The sequence below is a fragment of the Columba livia genome, chromosome 12, assembly GCF_036013475.1.
Source record: "Columba livia isolate bColLiv1 breed racing homer chromosome 12, bColLiv1.pat.W.v2, whole genome shotgun sequence".
NCBI lineage: Eukaryota > Metazoa > Chordata > Aves > Columbiformes > Columbidae > Columba > Columba livia.
Window position 1 is genome coordinate 10,646,351 of NC_088613.1, and position 18,202 is coordinate 10,664,552.

At 42.6% G+C, this 18,202-nt stretch overlaps 1 protein-coding gene across 4 annotated transcripts in view; it reads right to left on the bottom strand.

Moving 5' to 3' along the window:
- Window positions 1–18,202, bottom strand: part of MAMLD1 (mastermind like domain containing 1) — an 82,829-nt gene that overhangs the window by 17,759 nt on the left and 46,868 nt on the right. For all 4 annotated transcript variants that reach the window (XM_005512238.4, XM_065077849.1, XM_065077847.1 and 1 more), the window contains exon 2: window positions 14,971–16,665. In XM_005512238.4, the coding sequence (XP_005512295.1) occupies window positions 14,971–16,665 (1,695 nt within the window). The remainder of the gene's footprint in view (window positions 1–14,970; window positions 16,666–18,202) is intronic.

The window sequence follows — 18,202 nt, forward strand, 5'->3', positions numbered from 1 at the left end:
AACAAAGGTCAATACACAAAAGTAGTCAAACAAACCATGGCTGCGCCTCTGAAAGGAGAGCTCTCTACGACCTCAGCACAGGTATAGCTATATGTTCTCTGCTCTCTGGTGCCACAATATACCTTGCTTGGCATTTCTTAATGACTGGAGCATCCATGTACTCTTTAAACAATTATAAAATATTGAGGGCAGGAAAAAAAATACCTTGTGCAGGCAAGGCTCCGGCAGACTGCATAGGTGTCAAATGGTAAATCGTTAGGTGTTTTGTTTTAATTGCAGAGTTATTTATACCCTGGAACTTGTTATTAACATAGGAAAAAAAAAACCCAGAACCTACTGTTACCCATAATTATAGGGACTATTATGGGACTGCAAAAGCTCGGATGGCCCCAGCCAGACCACCCCTCCTTTGGCAGCAGTGACTGGCATGGGGAGGAACATTAAACAGAGGCCTTGTCTTAAGATACTTCAGCCAAGAGCTTCAAAGGTCCCAACATGTGAACCCCAATTTCTGCACTGAGCCTCACCCCGCTGCACCCCTCCCTCCTGCATCTGGCCACTGACCTGGCATAAAGCAGGGGTGCTTTTGGGAGACGGTACTGCAGGGGCGCAATCCCACCTTCCCTGTCAGCAAATCCTTTCTGACCAAGTGGCACCCAGATAGGACACAACCTGGATTTGGCCTGGAGTTGCATAACCATCCTTGTTAAAATTCAGGATTAACAGGTTATATTTTCATTTGTGAGATTGCTATCTGCCCCAAGAAAGGTTTCCGATTTCACCAGCACTAATCAGGACGCCACAATGGATTTCCGGTTCCAGCAATGAGGCTCGAGAGTCTTTGTACCTTGTGGAGCTGGTTTTAATTCAAATCTAACTGGCACAGCTATTGTAGACTGCATGTTGAACAGATTAGATAAAAAAAAATATTCACTTACATGCTACTGTACCTCATTTCTAAATCCATTCCTTACAGACACAAATCCCTCTGACCACCAAAGCATCTGGTGGCTGTGCTACCTTTCCAGGAATGACACCCTCCATCTCTCCAGTGGCCCTGAGCAAAGACCCTCATTACAGCTTTGTGCCTTAAAAGAAACCTGTCAAAAACCTGTATTGGTGCCCACCTCAAGCTCTGGTTTATGCTGTTATAAGGATATCATAAAAAATAAGAAGCAAATATGTCCTACATAAAGAGATTAGCATGCCATGATAGCCCATGCTCCTGAACAACACGGGGATACATGCCCTGCCTTATACGTCGGCTCATTGGGCATTTCACATTTTAATGCTACCACCCAGGCACGACACCCTGGCAGAGGACCTAGGAGGACAGTCAAGCACAAAACTACAGATGCCATAATTACAACTGGGAGGCCAAACAGGCTCTCGAGAGGGACTATCTCTGTGGACAGAGAGGGGCAAGGCTCACTGATGACTGGCTTTACCAGATGAGTAAATTAGACCTGGGTTATAGCCTTCTTGTTCTCCCCCTGCCTCCTCCCCCAAGTACTGTGTGAGTCAGTAGAACTGGAGGGAAAATATATACTAAATTCTACAAGTGCAGGAATTAAAGAGACATCTACAGAGCTTGCCTCTGGCACTTGATACCAGCTGCAAAATTGGGTTAGCTTGACATTGCTGCTGGAGGTGAACAGAGCCAGGCAGGCTGGCCGAGCAGCAGACGAGCAAAGCTCCTCTCTGCAAAGCAGGTGAGCTGAAAGCTGACTGCAGGCTCATTGCTACAGCACGGAAACACGTTTTTAAATTTTTAAATCCGGGAGTGGAGTGAGAACAATTAAGAAAACAAACTCTGTTTCCTGAACAAACATGAGGTTCAGACAGTTTGGGATTATAAAACACATGCAAATCTGCAAGTCTGGCCTGAGCCAGTTTTTGAGGGCTGCAGACCCTTGCAAGTTCTCCAAGGTTCAAAAAAGCTTTTCCTTTAATAGTCAGATCAATAACATCTCGGTGCTGAGGCTCTTATGCAGGTGAGAGCACCACCAAATCAACTCCAGTGACATTCACACTGTCAGGCAGCAGCCTGGGAGATCTCTGTAACGAGCATTGCAGCTCCAGAGAGGAAATCTCAAATGTCTGGTACATCCTGCTGCGGGGAGTGCCACATCGCAGGGGGCTGGCTCAAAGCTCTCCGGGTTTGTCCACCGGGACAGGATGCCAGGACCCGCCACCGATGACACCCAGCTGCCCCTCCCAAAAGGATGCCACCCGAAGCGTCTGCCTGTCGCTGCCCTGTCCCCGTCCCAGCCTACCCCTGGCCACCAGCAGCCTTCAGAATCCGGTGTACAAACTAACCCAGAAAAAAAGCAACAAATTACCAGGTTACAGCTGAAGAGGCTTTTTTTTCCTTAACACTTTCCTTTCTCTGCCCATTTGCTGCTGGATTTGAGATAAAGGCTGATAAAGTCCAGAAGCCTTTGATACCTCTCCCCAAGTTAGGGAGGTTTCCCTGGGGCTGCGGCTGCTGCTGGGGTCAGCTGGGAGGAGGGCGAGGAGGGCAGGGGAGGGAGAAGGGGAAAAAATGAACAGCTGCAAAGCAATTAAGCCTGCCTCTCTGCCTTACTGTCCAAAGCAGGAGGCAATCTAATTCAGCCTGGTGCCTCTCTTCCTTCAGCCGTCTGGTGCCTGCCTGGGATTCAGGAAAGGGGCTGTCTGACTGCCCACTTTGTCTGCTGAGCCAAAGGGGCCCTTCCCAGCCACAATTTCCAAAGGAAAGAGATCTTGGCGGGCGCTGTCTCTTCTTTTCTGAGAAAAACATGCGCTGAATGTAGTGGCAGCAGCTTTATAACCCTCTCCTGCCCTTCCTCAGCAAACAACCAAAGTGGAGTGAGAGCATGAAAATGACCCCACTGGCTCCTCGGCTCAGCACTTGTCTCCCAGCACAATGAATCAATTAGCGTCCGATCATTATTGTGGTAACTGTATCTTTCACAAGCAAGATTTTATATAGAGATAGAATAGGATGTTTTCTGCTCATTTCCTTCCTGTCATTCCAATCACGAACTACTGTTAAAAATACAATGCATTTAAAGTCTGTAATATTTGCAAGCATGTGTTCCAGTTTCCCAGCTGAATGGCTGGTCTTTTGTTTTCTGCACAGTAAAGGTATGGAGAAACAACTATACAGGAGAGCCTATAGTGCAACTGGGCTAGAAAATCGCGCAGGGCACATACAGAAGGTCATCTCATTTTCATGTTCCTAATATCAGGGATTACTTTAATTCCTTATTCTGGCCAACTGTTTCAGTTTATAATCCATGGCACAGGACTCCTTCCAGCACGTCTAAGGTGGTACTTGTTCTGCTTTTTATTTGGAAAACGTTAGTGCAGCAGTAAATGCCTTTTAGTGCCCAGTCGGAAGGAGAAAACAGGCTCTGTTAAAGGAATAGAGTACAATTCAACGGTACTTTTGGTTAAGATTGACAGTAATCGAGTCAGCAGGTAGAGCCCCTCCCTCTATCTTAATCAAGACAGAAATAGGCAAAAATGTGTATTTTAAATGCAGAGAGACAGCATTTCATCTTATTAAAAGCCTCGACACTATTATCATAAGCAGCAAAAAATAAGAAATCACAGAGAGAGCAAGGTTTTAGCTCACCATACTGGGAAATGCTTTATAAACTATGAAATTTGAGGAAACCTCTGTAAACAGTTGGTTTTGCATATTGTGTCAATCTAGAATGGAGCAGCACACCCAAGGCAGAAGTTCCTTTCTGACCTTATGCCAGATAGGGTCCCTGATACAAGGTAAAGTTATTTTTAAAACTAAAATTTAAAGACATAGACATATGCCACCTATATAGCAAAAAGCTCATACTCTGAACTGGCCACAAAACGGATTTGCCCATTACCACCCCCACTGCCAATATTTTTTCATAACAAAAAAAAAAGTTCTTATTAAATGGTCACTTTTTAAAAAAAAAAGTAAAATACAACACAAATGAATGCTGGGGATTTTAGACAATGACTTAAACTACGGGAAAATACCAATATGTCTAACAAAACTTTTTTTCAGTTTAAGATTTACTCACATTTCAGGACCATCACACAGTCTATGGTGATGTTATCAGCATTTCTCTGTTCCTGCTGACCTTAAGCACTCTCAAGCCCCTAAATACATAATATTTTCTGATAATAAAATGCCGTTTCCATTTCAGTAACAATAATTCACTTTGATGAGATAGGAACTTACACATCAAATGAGTCTACCTCTGTTTGAGAAATATTAGCGCACTTTGGGGAATTGTAGAATCACAAATAATGACATCAAGAGTCCAACATATTCCTGGAGAACTTGTAACTCCCAGTTACATCAACAGGAATTTGAGATGTGTAAGGATTGCAAAATCAGATGTTAATCTGCAGCCAACAACACAGGTATGGGCAGTCTGTATTTGTGCCGTAAGCAAACCAGGACTAACAAAACTATTAATGAGGGAAAACAGCAACAGTTTCTAACTGCATGTATAAATACACATTAAAAACAACTGTATTCCTTAAGTGAGTCATTACACGGTAAAGAAAACTTTTACAAAAAACTGCATGTTGTTTGCAAATCTCTCTTTTTTTGCAATTCTTCCCTTCCCACTCGTAACACACACCCCAACCTCGGCAAAGAGAGCTCGGAAACCTGATGCTTAAATTAAAAAACACAGAATCATCAAGATTTACTGCAGCACCTTCAGTTAGCAGGTTCTCCACTTTTTCTGCAGTCGAATAACCAATGCAATCTAACCATAGACCTTCTTATCAAACTAAGACAAGATTACTCAGCTTTCTCCTGGCACGGGGAGGTGCAGCTCTTTAGCTCCCGGCGGCTGCTCTCGGTGCAGGGTCTGGGCTGCGCAACTGCCTCAGCGCTCCCCATCGCCGAGCCAAGGACAAAAAATACAGCAGGAATAGCTTAATTCCAGCTCTAAATGAGCTCAGCGGGGAATCTAAACAGTCAAGTCAATTGCCAGAATCTGCACTTTTCAACCTCGTTCTGCTCCTTTGATCAGGCTGAATTTTGAGTTACGGCGATTAATGGACTAATAGAGGAAGTCACAGGGTATCTCTTGGGAGAAGAGGGAAAGGAGAAAAAAGTATCTCATCCTCATTATGCGTCTATTCTGCTAAACGCCACATTTCCACGTAGAAAAATATAATGCCGCTGCAGAAAGTGTGCTGACTGAGCTGGAAAGGAGGAGAAAAAGGGGCTGTACGAAAGCAAAAAAATAAATGCCCATACGATCGTTCATTCATTGCTTAAACACGCCCTTCAGAGCAATGGTAAAAGAAAACAGACTATCCAAATACAAGTGCCCTGTAAACTGCCCTTCAATCCAGTACAGTAATAGTTTGTACTTAATAATGCCAGAGAGAAAAGGAAATAGTAAACACTTTTATTATGCAAAGAGAAGCTTTTAAAAGCCCTAAGTATTTAAGCACTGAGAGAAACGGATTTGTTTGTGACAAGGGTACATACTACTGATATCCCAGGACAGTACGTCCTCATCCTTCTGGAAAGGGAAGAAACACATTAACAATAGCAGCCTGCAATGACCAAGAAAAAAAAAAAAAAGAGGGAGAAAGTTGTGTTTTTTTTTCCTCATTGGCTTTTGTTATTGCTGTGCTCAAGAAGAGGGGGCAGCTTTTCTTCCTGCAAGGGGCGAATTTTGCTTCTGCAATTCATGACTGGAAAAAACCAAACACCAGAGGACTGCAAATAATCACTGGACTGATTAAAACAGAAACTTATCCAAAGTTTGGCACGTTTACAAAATGCTGGTGCTAACCTGCATGAAAACAAACAAACAAACACAAAACAGCAACAGAAAAGCCAAAATAATTCAAACGTAAGCTTGAGCTAAGGTAGGAACAAGTGCATCAAAGCTTCCTATTCTCTCTTTTTTTGTCGTAGCACTAATATGCCATTGCCAATGATTACTGTGCCCTTTGCTGGATCCTCCTCCTCCACCTTTGCTCTTTCTTGAGCATACAAAGACTATATACATACATGATTCACTCTGCATCAGAAATAATCCTCTAGTTGTCCTGGAATGACCTCCCACTGTATAAATTTAGGTGTGTGTGCATCTTTACAAAATCAAGCTGTTAATGCAATGTCTTGAACAGGGATATGATACTATTTTGTCTACATTTTGTCTCCTTGTGGATCTCTTATCAATTCTGTAATGGGGAAAAATAGCTTGGCACAGCTTGTCCACATCTGCATCTGTCTGGCACTGATCTGAGGTATCATGTTTTCACTGTTTAAATGAGAAATATTACATAATTTTCCTGGTTATATAGAGAGTATAACTTAAGCTAAAGTAATGTATTTCTTATCTTCTTATTTTAACATTCCCATATGCAAAGGGTTTAATTGTAATATAGGATGACTTTTTGTTTAGCAGTAGTGATTTAAGAATTACATACTGATAATTATAATATTTGCCTTTAAATATGTTATAAAAATTTAACTTTAAAGTGTGCATGTAGTAGAGTGATGAGCCTTCAAAGTCCTAAGAAGAGCTGCTACATTCTGATTGGGGATTTTTATCAATTATTAATGCTGGCTGTTTGAAATAGTCCAAAGTGCTCGAGACAGGAATATTACAGAGCCAACACAGCAGACTGATACGCTTCCTAAACGTACAGTTTTTGAAGACAGCTCGTAATAGCGTTTGGCTTTCAAAGCTTAATGTTAACAGCTTTGATGGGACTGCTTCTAATTTGTATTTAAGACCCATTACCTCTCCCTCTAAGCAATCTTCGCAAAACATCATTTGTTCCAGGGGGATATTTGCCATCCAGTGCAGCGCTGTAATGGCCGTTAATTCACACCATTTTGCTTGCTCCTGTATTAATCAGCAAAGTGTGAATCATCCCAGTGTTTCCAGACTCGCAGATGTACGAGAGAACCACTGAGGCCAGTTCAGTTTCTCTCTCCATTCAGGCGCAGAGACAATATCAGTTCCTGTTTACAGGCACGGCTTTGTTTTCCCCCACCCACACACTGAAATTTCTCCAAAATGCCCAGAGAAAAAGAAAAAAAAAAGACACTGAGTTCATTTTACCAGGAAAGTTATTTCTAGGTATTGCATCTGAAACAAAACATGTTTGTACTTTTATTTTGTGTGCAGCATTTACTGCAGCGAGGCAGAAATGACAGGGGAGCAGAAGGACAAAGTCGGCTGCTCCGGCACCCCACCCTGCCGAACCGCCGGCCGGCGCCAGGCACAGGTTTAACAGCATCTGAGGGACTCTCTTATTTATTTGGTTGCTTTTTTATTCTAATTGTTAAATTAAACTTTGGTTCTGTAAGTATTTCTGCCTTGTGGAGTACAGACGTCATTTTAGACTACTGCAAGACAACTCTAGGTAGAAACCGCCCCCAAAAATCAGGGGTACAAACCATGCTCTCACAGTATCACTGCAAAAAGTACTAAAATTAATTATTAATCTAGGCATCAAATTTGAGGTAGTAAGAAGGGTAAGGTTTTAGGGAAATGAGCACATTTTCTGAAAGCCAGGCTGCTTTTAGTTCAAAATAAGCGCCTCAAACTGCTATTTACTAAGAAAAATACAGAATATACAGGCAACAAACAAACCTATCTTCCACACATGTGGGAAGAAATGGAATTGAGAAGTTCTGATATTCATGGGAATTTACAACAAATGAAACAAGTTGGCTGTACAACAGGGCCATGGAAACCATTTCCTCATTGCTGTTCATCAGCATGAACACACCTTCTCAATATAAGAATTATAGGTGCACTGACTGGTAAGTGAGGATGCAAGTAGTGTGTCTTACCCATCGCTAACCACTATTCACATTGTTATTTGCAAGAATGATACACAGAAGGAAGTTGTGGCATTTGTTATGAAGCCAAATAGTGAGAAGGTCCCGGAGTCTTTCCCTGGATTCCTAGGATGTTTATATCTCCATATCATCTAAGTGCACAGTTGAGAAAAAAAAAATGTTCCAAATCTTTTGCTCAACTGCTCATAATTTTAAATTCCAGTATATGGATTTTAGGGCCTGATTGAGCTGATGTTTAGCCTAGGAAAGCTTGCAAATACTGCTACCAAGCTGCCTAGAAAACCCAAGAGAAACCGCCCGCCCAGTCTGGCCAGATCAGAGTGGTTTTGGTACAAATGGGTGTCAGAATATGGTTTGACATGCAACAAATCAGGCACTTTTTAGCGTTACACCACCACTCTCCTTACGCCTGTGAGAGAAGAGGTTCTCTACCACCCCTGACTGCAAAGCAGAAGGAAACAACTGTCTGTTGCTTAAAGCTCAAAACCACAAAAGCGAGGGGGTTTTTGGAGCTGATGCAGACGCTTGGTGCGATGGCAGACTCTGCTCCGCTCGCCCTGGGGGACACAGCCCGTGTCCTGGGCACCGGGAGCCTCGGCAACAGCAGCCTGTCGGGCTGAAATCCAGCACCTTGTCCTGAATTTCTCTGTGATAAGTCACGTTTTCATCTAGCTGTTCACTGCACATGAATACTGCTTCCTCTTGTCTTTCTCCACCAAAATCCTGGACAGCACCACATCAACCCCCACACACACGTTGCTTCACCTTCCGGCAGGTAACGGAGCCAAAGCCTTTCTTGAACCCTCCCAGCAGCCCTTGCTGGTGTTTGTATTCTAGTACCTCCCATGTCTCTTTTTTCTTTCCAAGTGGATTTTAATTGTCCAGCATGAGGTTCCCATAGAGTTGTCTATATCCTAAAGGCTAAATTGCTGGTAGAACACCTTCCACTTTATTAAACAGGTCATAACTAAAGAAAAGACCCAGCTGGGCCGAGGAAAGTGGTGCAGCTTTGGTGTAGTGTCCACATTAATTTCAGATTCAAAAGGATGGTGATGGTGAGGGTGGGGAAGGATGCTTCCTACATGCTTTTCAGAAGGATTTGGTCTATTTACAATCATCTCCTCTGCAGATGGCTTCCCCTAATGATGTGCTCTGTGGTATCCAAAAGTGCTTTCAGCACAACAGAAAGCTAAACTGGAAGGAATGATGCATTAGGCAGAGCTGCTAGAAATATCGATGCCTGTAAACATCTTAAAATACATGCCAAAGAACTGGGAAGGTTAAGACATGGTTACCAGGGCTCCACTACAACAGGGAAATGCTTTGAAATACCTGTAATCTAACAGAAGAAGACAACACGTAGAGTTTAAAAAACACTTTGAAAGAGCAATGGGCTAAGAAGATCAGATGTGAACCAAGTTTTTTATCTCGATCACTGCATTTCTGAAAACGTTGTATTGCTGCTGGCATGTTGAGGGCAAACATCCCGTTTCTTTCCACAAACTTACTCCTTACTTTCCAAAACTTATCTTACATTATTTATTTCCAGGGGAGGGAGAGGAAGGGAAAAGATGGCAATCAGAAAAGTTCAGTCAAGTTCCTTTCAGACTCTCTCGAAAGAAGAGAGGGGAGAATATCCGAGTTTGGGGAAAAAAAGAATCAACTCAGTTGCAAGTGCATGGGTAAATATAAATTCAGAAATGACCACTCAGGAAGATGTTTTTATATCTGTGGAGAGGTCAAACTCCAAGCTCAGCCTTATTCCTCTCTGTAATCCAGATGCATCACCAGCTTCCTTCTTTCACCTATTCAAAGGCACTTAATTAGTGGAAGGGTTTGTAGCTTTGCCTTCAAAAGCTCTCCACTCCTTCAAAAGCTTTGCTTTGGTACTGTGCTACCATTGCCCTGTGAAATCAAATCTTGTTTTGCTTCTCCACAGCATCAGTACAAGAAAAAAATAAAAAAGTAGTATTTTAAAAACTTTTTCAAGAGAAAAGGAAAGAAAGGAAAATAAGGAGGGGAAAGAAAAATAAAGGAAAAAGGAAAGGAAAGGAGAAAGAAGAAAGAAAAGAGAAAGAGAAAGAAAAGGAGAAAGAGAGAGAAAGAGAAAGAAAAGAGAAAGAAGATAAATAAGAGAGGAAAGGGAAAAGGAAAAAAAGAAGAAAATGAGGGGGGAAATACCACTGGAACTTCATTGAAAATGGCTTTAAAGGTAAGTTTGACACTTAATAAAAGGAGGGGGGGGTGAAACTGCAGATGAAATCTGGCCAGTACCTTTGGTCTTATATATTATACATGATACTGTAGTTTTTTAATGTGTTAGGAAGACTCCTTGTGACATCCTGGGGATCCCAGATAAAACATGTTTTTTCCCTGTACTTACAAGAGGACTGTATGTACTCAGGTGCTGCGTTCTCTGCTTTTCCAAACTCTTCATCAACCTGCATCAGAGCTTATAAATATCAAGTGCTGCCCAGTCAGAACAGCCTCACCTAACAGTCCGGGTGCGCTGACTTGTCGCAGGCAGAAGTAACTTCACATAATGTAGAACACCGAGGAATCGATCCATGGTATTAACATTTCTGTTTATATTAAAAGCTGTATTTTGTATCCCATTATATTTATTTAACCTTTGACATCTAAGCTCTGGGTCAGTTTGCTCTTTATAACTATATATATAGTGCATTTTTTATATATATATATATATATATATAAAAAAAACTACATATATAGTGCATTTCCTCTTCAGTTTTGTTTCTAAATTTAGAGAACTCATGCTCAGAAACAAGATTTTTTGTTTAATTTCCCCCCCTTAGTGTATTTAATCTAGCTCAGGGGTTTTGGTGTTTCTCTGCAAACTATAATTTACGCTGCCAACTCAGATGCTGTATTGTTGCTTTTACCACAGTTAAAGAAAAACTGCTAAGTCTTTTTCAAAGGTTTTTTTAGTCTTCAGCATGTTCTTCACTATCTCATATGCAGTCCATATTAGTAAAATATGGCCATCTTTACTGCAAATAAAATTATGTTTCTCTCTGTCTCTTCTCCTATCATTTTTCCTCCACCATCATTTTTGGAAATGGAGCTGAAACAAATATATCCTTCACTGACAATCCAGTACACAACTATCTGGATGTCAGCAGGAATGCGAGGAGCTCTAAGAATAGCACATTTGGTTCCAACAGCGCAAGCAGAGCTCAGAAATGCACAGTGTGTCCCACCCAAACAATGGCTATTTATTAGCTGCACCCCAACAACAAAACAACCTTTTAAGTTGTGTTTTGGTTTTCAACATTTTACACCCAGAGCAGGGGGCAATACTGCCCTCTGCCCCGAGACTCTCAAATTTTAACTCGGGCACACTTGGGCTTGGAAAAGCAATGGCCACCCAAAGGGATTCTTTTATTCCAGCCTGACAGAACCTGCAAAGATCACCGTCTCCTTTTCCTGCCTTTTGAGGAACCCTCCTTTCTGTTCACAAAGACCTGTATTTGTTCTTGTATTGGCGAGAGTACAAGCAGAGCTCTTCTGGAGGCGGTGATGTTGTAGCAATATTGCTGAAGGCAGAATTTGGCCCAATATATCTGATGTGCCAGAATAGGAGATCTGCAAGTACGAACTGTATTTAGACAGGAAAATCAGGGAGATGCCCAACTATTCAACCTGCCTGGGCAAATGCAGCTTTTCATGCACCCAAGAACAGCCAATAAAGTCAAGTGGCTAAACTTCAGCCCAGAAAATAACAAGTGATAGTTTTGGAGACTATCTTTGACTCTCTGGCATTTACTACCAACTTTATTTCGCAGATTTATGAGCTCAGACCTTTGAGTATAATATCACTCAGCAAGTATCAGTCCTACATGAGTAAAATGAAAATCTGCACATATCCACAAGAGTGATGTTAGCACCACCAGGCTTTGCAATAGCGCACAATGCAAACTGTCAGTGCCTCAATCAATATCCCTCAATGCTCAACAATAAAGACATAGTGCTTCAGATGGGAAAAGATTAGCCCTTATCAGATTTACCAGTTGTCCAGGCAATACAGGATCTGGGATGCAGACTGATTACACTTAAGAGATATTATCATTAAGTACAAAACCAGTAGAGCTGTGAGGCACCACCAGTAACCCAGCTTTTGGAATGCGGACTCTTTGCTTTAATACGCATTTAAACAACAGCAAAAATCTCACTCTGGGTCCATGTCCCAGCCGCTGCTGTCTTGCCCATGTTGCTCTGCCTGCTACAAGGATCAAATTTCATGGTTTATTGTTCTCTCTCCAACTGGCCACCATCCACATTCTTTTTCTGTACAAAGCTGCACCTCTTGCTCAAAAGAAGAGAGTACTATGCCTTCTTTTTATAAATTTTAGTCACATTTAAAAACACACACACAGAGTAAGGGGATGACTTTTAGACACTAAACAACATTCCAGGGAATGCTGGGTTTGTTTGGGTTTTTTTTTGAGCAAATTTCTGTGGGCGATGCTAAAACATGCAATTTTCCACTAGAAGGTTACTAATTTTTGAAGATGCAGAAGTCGTCTCCCCTGTCTTCTGAATCTTTAACATTTTGTCTTTTAATGAAACAACTGCTCTATGCTTGAAAAGTCCTATTCATCACTTGCCTCAGGAGAGAATTGGCACTGAGATTCTGCAAAGCTCAAATTCAGCTCCAAGTACACTGCTGGAAATCAAAACTAACAGTCACTGTAGCTACTTCACTATAATGGAGTAAAATTGGTACACAACAGGTTGGGTCCAAAATTTCAGTATCAATGTCTCAATGTAAATAATAAATCTATTGCAGAATACCTAGAATATTTTTTCCATGTGACTTTTCTTCCAATTCAGCACTCAGGATCCATTTTCTTCTATGGGATTTGCAGTTAAGTTATCAAAACCTAACAAAACATTCCACTCCTGAACATCCACCATCTTTCTTTGGCAGCTCAACAGACTGTAAAACTGAAGCACTGTCATCTGGTGTGTAATTATTGTAATAAGTCTTACTTGTAAAATGAGGGAGGCACCATAAGCTTACCTAACTAGTCTGAAAATGTAAAATGCTCATCACCTGTAATCATTGTTTTAACTGTCCTTGATCTTTACTGATAGCTGCCAAATTATAATAACTCTCTCTGATGGTGAGAATCAGCTAAAAATGCAGCACAGGGCACTAGGAAGGCTGCTGGAGGAGGGGTTATTTTGGCCAGTTAAAGAGACTCACTGCAGGATTTTTTCTAACCCCTGCACCCCCCCCCCCTCCTTTTTTTTTTTTGGCTAATCAATGAAGTAGGGGGTTCAAAGGTGTAAGACAAACATGCAAAGCAGGGAAAACTAGGGCACAGGAAACCTCAGGAATCCAACAGGGACGAGGCAATTCCACACACCCAGCAAGGGAGCCAGAAAAAAAATGTGCTCAAAGGTTATGGACATACGATCAAAAGTAATTGTGTTACTGCAGTTAACTTACCAGCCATCATCCGAGATGCAGTAAAACACCATGAATGTATTCTTCACCCACACTGCCTCCAGAGTAAAACATCTTATGGGCACTAATTCATGAAGCTGCAGCAACCTACTCACTTTCAATCATATGTCCATCCATACCCCTAGCTCCCAAGCCAGCAGGACCCTCTACTTTGTGTTTAATTTGGGTCTGACTGAACACAAACAGGGTCCTCACATGCTTATAGCAACATAATTGCTTCAGGTCTTTCTTGAATTAGGGGTCTTATACTGATAACCCTTTAAAATGAACTATATATGCCACATCATTACGTCACATGTTTGGATAAGCGAATGAAGCAAGGCACCGGTCCTTCCCAGCTATCTGCTTTAAGCTGCTGTGTTGAAGCAAGGGAGTACTGAACGTGCACAACTTGGAAAAGAATTGATCCTGAAGTGGCACAGTGGAAACGCACCTCATTGATTTACCACAAGAAGCTGACATTTAGTAACTATCCCCTTACTTCTCGTTGCTATCATAGGACAAGGTTACACCAAGTCATCTACATGGAGGAAATCCACCTCTAGGAGAACCAGTCACTTAGCAGGGAAGAAGAGCAAAGAAACCCAGGTTGTGGAGTGTGTTCCCCAGCTGAGCACCATGCTCTCGAGCAGATCCTAGTGGAGCTCCAGAGATCAGCTGGGTGAGAAGTGCTTCAGTCCTTCACGGGAGCTGATGGAGTGCCTGTGTGCACAGCTCCGCAGCTGGAAGGATTCTCCTTCTAAAGTGTTGGTTCAGCCTAATGAGGTACTTGGCTTTGGTGGTGGAGCTCAGTGTTTGCCACTATTTTTCTTAATAAGAAATAGTTATTCCTCACACCCAGGCTGCTCTCAGACCGAGTCCCCAAGCCCTTCCTTGCTCTGAAGTCCCCGTTCACAGTAAATCTCTCCTCTCTGGTGTGGTGGCAAATAGTGCTTCACACCTCTCCTTCAGTCTCAAGGAGGGTTGCTGGAGAGAAATCAGGGTTGTGTCTCACTCCTGCCAGCTGCATTTTTGCATTTACCAGCTCGGCTGGTATCGCAGATCAGCAAAGGGTGGGGAATGGATCTCATCCAAAGCAGGGCATTGCTCCTGGCAAATACTGGTAACAGGTATTTCAAGTCTGCCTCTTTGCTATTCGGCAGCTGTACTGTTTGACCTGCTGTCCATGAAGGAGTCATACTTTAACTTCACTTCTCCCCTGCCCCCACCCTGATCTTTCCTAGCCTCAGAAGCGTAACACAGACATGAATTTTTTGAAGGGCACTAAGAAAAAAAGTATTTTCCCACTAAGAAGATGATGGGAACATCTCTACAGATTACGAAAGAAGCTAAATAAGAATACCACCTATACACATAAAAATAATTTCTTTTGTAATAGCATAATTGCTTTGTGTAATAGCATAAAGTTCTCCACAGGGCTAGAAGAGACAATGGATGATGGAATTAAAGTACATTTCAGGTGAAGAAATAAATAAAGTTACTTCTGCTAACACCAGGATGTTGTTACTGCCTTGTCCGTGTACACACTGTGCACACCCCAGAACTTCAGCAACGTTGCAATTGAAACACAAAGAAAGTAAAAATAAGAAAATAAACGACTCAATATTTTCACATAAGCCTTATAAGACAGAAGAGACGTTCTCACCTGTCTGCTTTGAGACGGCAAGGCGGCAGGCTGCACGTGTCTCTGCATCCGATGGGGCTGCATCAGCTGCCGAAACTGCTGCTGGAGAAACTGGCTGTTGCTGGGCTGCTGGGCCGGCTGCGGGGCTGGGGACTGCTGCTGCTGGAGATAGTGCATGAGGGACTGCTGCCCTTGGCCTGCTGACAGAGGTGACATCTTTTGAGTAGCTGACTCTGAGGCAAAGTGAGACAGCGGTTTGGTGTGATTGAAAGAAAACTGGTCTTGGCTAACAGGGCTCTCATTCACCAGACCTGGCTGTAAGCTACTGGATGGCTGTTGCATAATTATGTTCATATTTTTGGACTGGTTTGTAGTCATTGATTTAAAAAGGGAGCTCTGCATACTTGTGGGGTTGCTGTTTGGAGTGATGTTGGAGATTAATGTACCTTGAGGACTGAAGGGCTGCTGATGCAGAGCTGGGCTTGACAGCTTTTCTGGTCTGTATGGTGGAGAAGGTCCAGTATTTGTGGAGGCCATGCTGCCAACCAAGTTGTTCTGTGGACTTTTAATGTTGTTGGCTGGTAAGCTGGCTGCTGTCAGGGTGGGCAGCATGGAGCTCTGTGGGCTGAAGGGCTGCTGGTTCAGAGCTGGACTGGAAAGCTTCTCAGACCCATAAGGAGGAGAGGGGCCATTGGATGCGGTGCTGTTGGAAGTCATGCTTGAAAGCAGAGTGTTTTGAGGACTTTGAATGTTGTTTCCTGGTAAATTATTAGCAGGCATGCCAGACACCATAACATTTTGAGGACTGAAAGGTTGATGGTGTGGGGATGATCCTGTCCTGTAAGGCGGAGAGAGACCAGGAGGAGACATAGCTGGCCAGCTGGAAGCCTGCACTGGTTGCTTAGTAGTAGACACCTGCTTGCTTGCTGCCAGCTGCTTTAGCTGCTGAGCATGCCAGTTGGAGCCAGGTATGTTGGGTAAGGGGACTGGAAGCATAGGTGGTGGCTGGTTCTTGCCCTGAGCGGCTGTAGAAATGGGTGATGCAGCAGGTTTGTTTGAGGGAGGAACTTGGAAGTTAGCTCCAGCAGACGATGGCCTCATCTGAGGAGATCCTCCACTGGCTGGATTGCAGCCTGGAGAAAAATCCTTGTTAGCAACATGGTTCTCCAAGTGGGAAGTCTGTGGGGAGGACTTCGGAGGAGTGCTTATGCTTGGTTGAGAATGACTCAGCCCAAGTGGCTCTTCAGCCTTGCTGCACAAAATCTTCTCCAGATCCAGGTCACTGGGTGAAGGATCAGGCATTTTTGTCAGCTCTTCCAACAGATCTTGCAGCTCCTGGTCCACAGACTGTAAGCTGTTTCCTTTCTCATCATAGTGGACGATGTTATTGTTTTGCCCTCCTATTGATGCCTTCTGATTTATTTCCGTGTTGGGTGGCACTGAAAATGGGGAACCAATGCCACCACCATTCATGTGATTATTTTCAAGGAGCACTGAATGACCTGTGACACCCAGGGAAGAAGAGCTGTGACTGGTGGAGAATGGAGAACTTTGTATGTCTGGACATGCCACATTGGGATTGGCACCTTGGCCCATGGCAAGGTTCACATCATCAAGACAAAGTCTTTTACTGTCGTTCGGGAAAATGACATCAGGCACGCCACCAGAGGCCGGAGAGCTATCATCTTCCAGTTTTCTTTTAATGGATCCCTGTAACTGGGAAAATAAGAAAGAAGAAAAGATCCATTATCAACCTTATTCTAACATGCTCTGAAGCTCCATAGTGTAACACTGGATTGCAGATAAAGAGAATTAAATCGTACAATTAAAAAACAAATCATGTGAGACAAATTCAATCAGGATTTAAGTGTGTGCAACTTCACTGAAATCAAAAGAGTTACAGTCAAAGGCTAAATCTCACATGTTGGCCTTAAAACAGATGTAAAATACGGTCTGTCATGTGAACTGTAATAGAAGTTTTTTAAATAGTTTCTGGTACCATTTCAATTAAGACATTATACTCCCTGAATGACACACATGCCAACATTTTTATGGTAACATTTTTTAGGTCTAAAAAATGCCAGATCTGAATGAAACCCTGGACTGAATTTAGTGACTTTCTACCAGTGACTCAGATTAAATTCAGACCTGAGACAAATAAATTGTTTTACATTCTTTATAGGCAGAACATCTGAAATAACTGGCATACTTTCTAAACAAACCAGAACAAAACAAATTCTCAACTATCTGTCTAAACAGACTTCCAAGCTTCCTAATCACAGATGTTTTAGATTTCAGAAACCAGCAAATAACAGCTAAACCTCTTAATTCTTGTTTATTCTTCCAAGTCTAGGGCAGTATGGGGTTTATTCTTTTGAAGGATTGCAAATCATTCATAAAAACATAAATGTTTTCAAAATGCAATTATATAAATATCTTGACCTACAAGAAATGGTAAAGTTGTAAATCCACAAATCTTAGGGGAAAAGACCTGCCTTATACATATAAAGAAAGTGAAATTGAAAACAACGCTTCTAACACTAATTGAGCATGATATGGCAATCTCTTCAAAATATAATCATCTGTGGCTTTCAGTTTTAACAAGCATGACCTGTATGTCATAGGATTAATCAGACATTAACATTACTGCTTCAAGTTAAGGGAAATAAGCAGTATGTCCTTGTTTATCAATAGAGGGAGGCAGCATTTAGAGAAGTATCTAGGCAGCAATGGCAAAACCATAAGAAGTCACTGTTCCTCTAGGGTGGCTCACAGTAAAGCCTCTCCCAGCCCTGGCCTACACTTGAAAATGCTGCCAGTCATCTTCTACCACGAAAAAAATAACATCTAATAACTGCTAATATCAACAGAAAAGCCCCACCACCCAACCCCCGTGTAACTAGATCCACTCTAGGGCTCTGCTAGGTATGACTAACTTCTAAACTTTACACTAATTATTAAGCACATCACAGTTTTGCCTGAGAGTCACTATGCAACAGCCAGCAACTTTGGTGCTCTCAGACAGCAGTGTCAGAGGACGATTGCTGTAGGGTGTGCAGAAGGTGCAGAGCTCAAGATGGGAACACCTCCTGCAGCTTCTTCTGCAATGGGCATGTGAAGGCCACCGTGCTAACAGCCCATGTCCACCCCTAAATTCAGCCTGTCTTCAGGCAATCGACCCCAAACGTGCATTGTTCTGACCCGGGAACACAGGAGAGCTGCCCAGTGGCTCACTCAGCTGGCTCACTGAGTG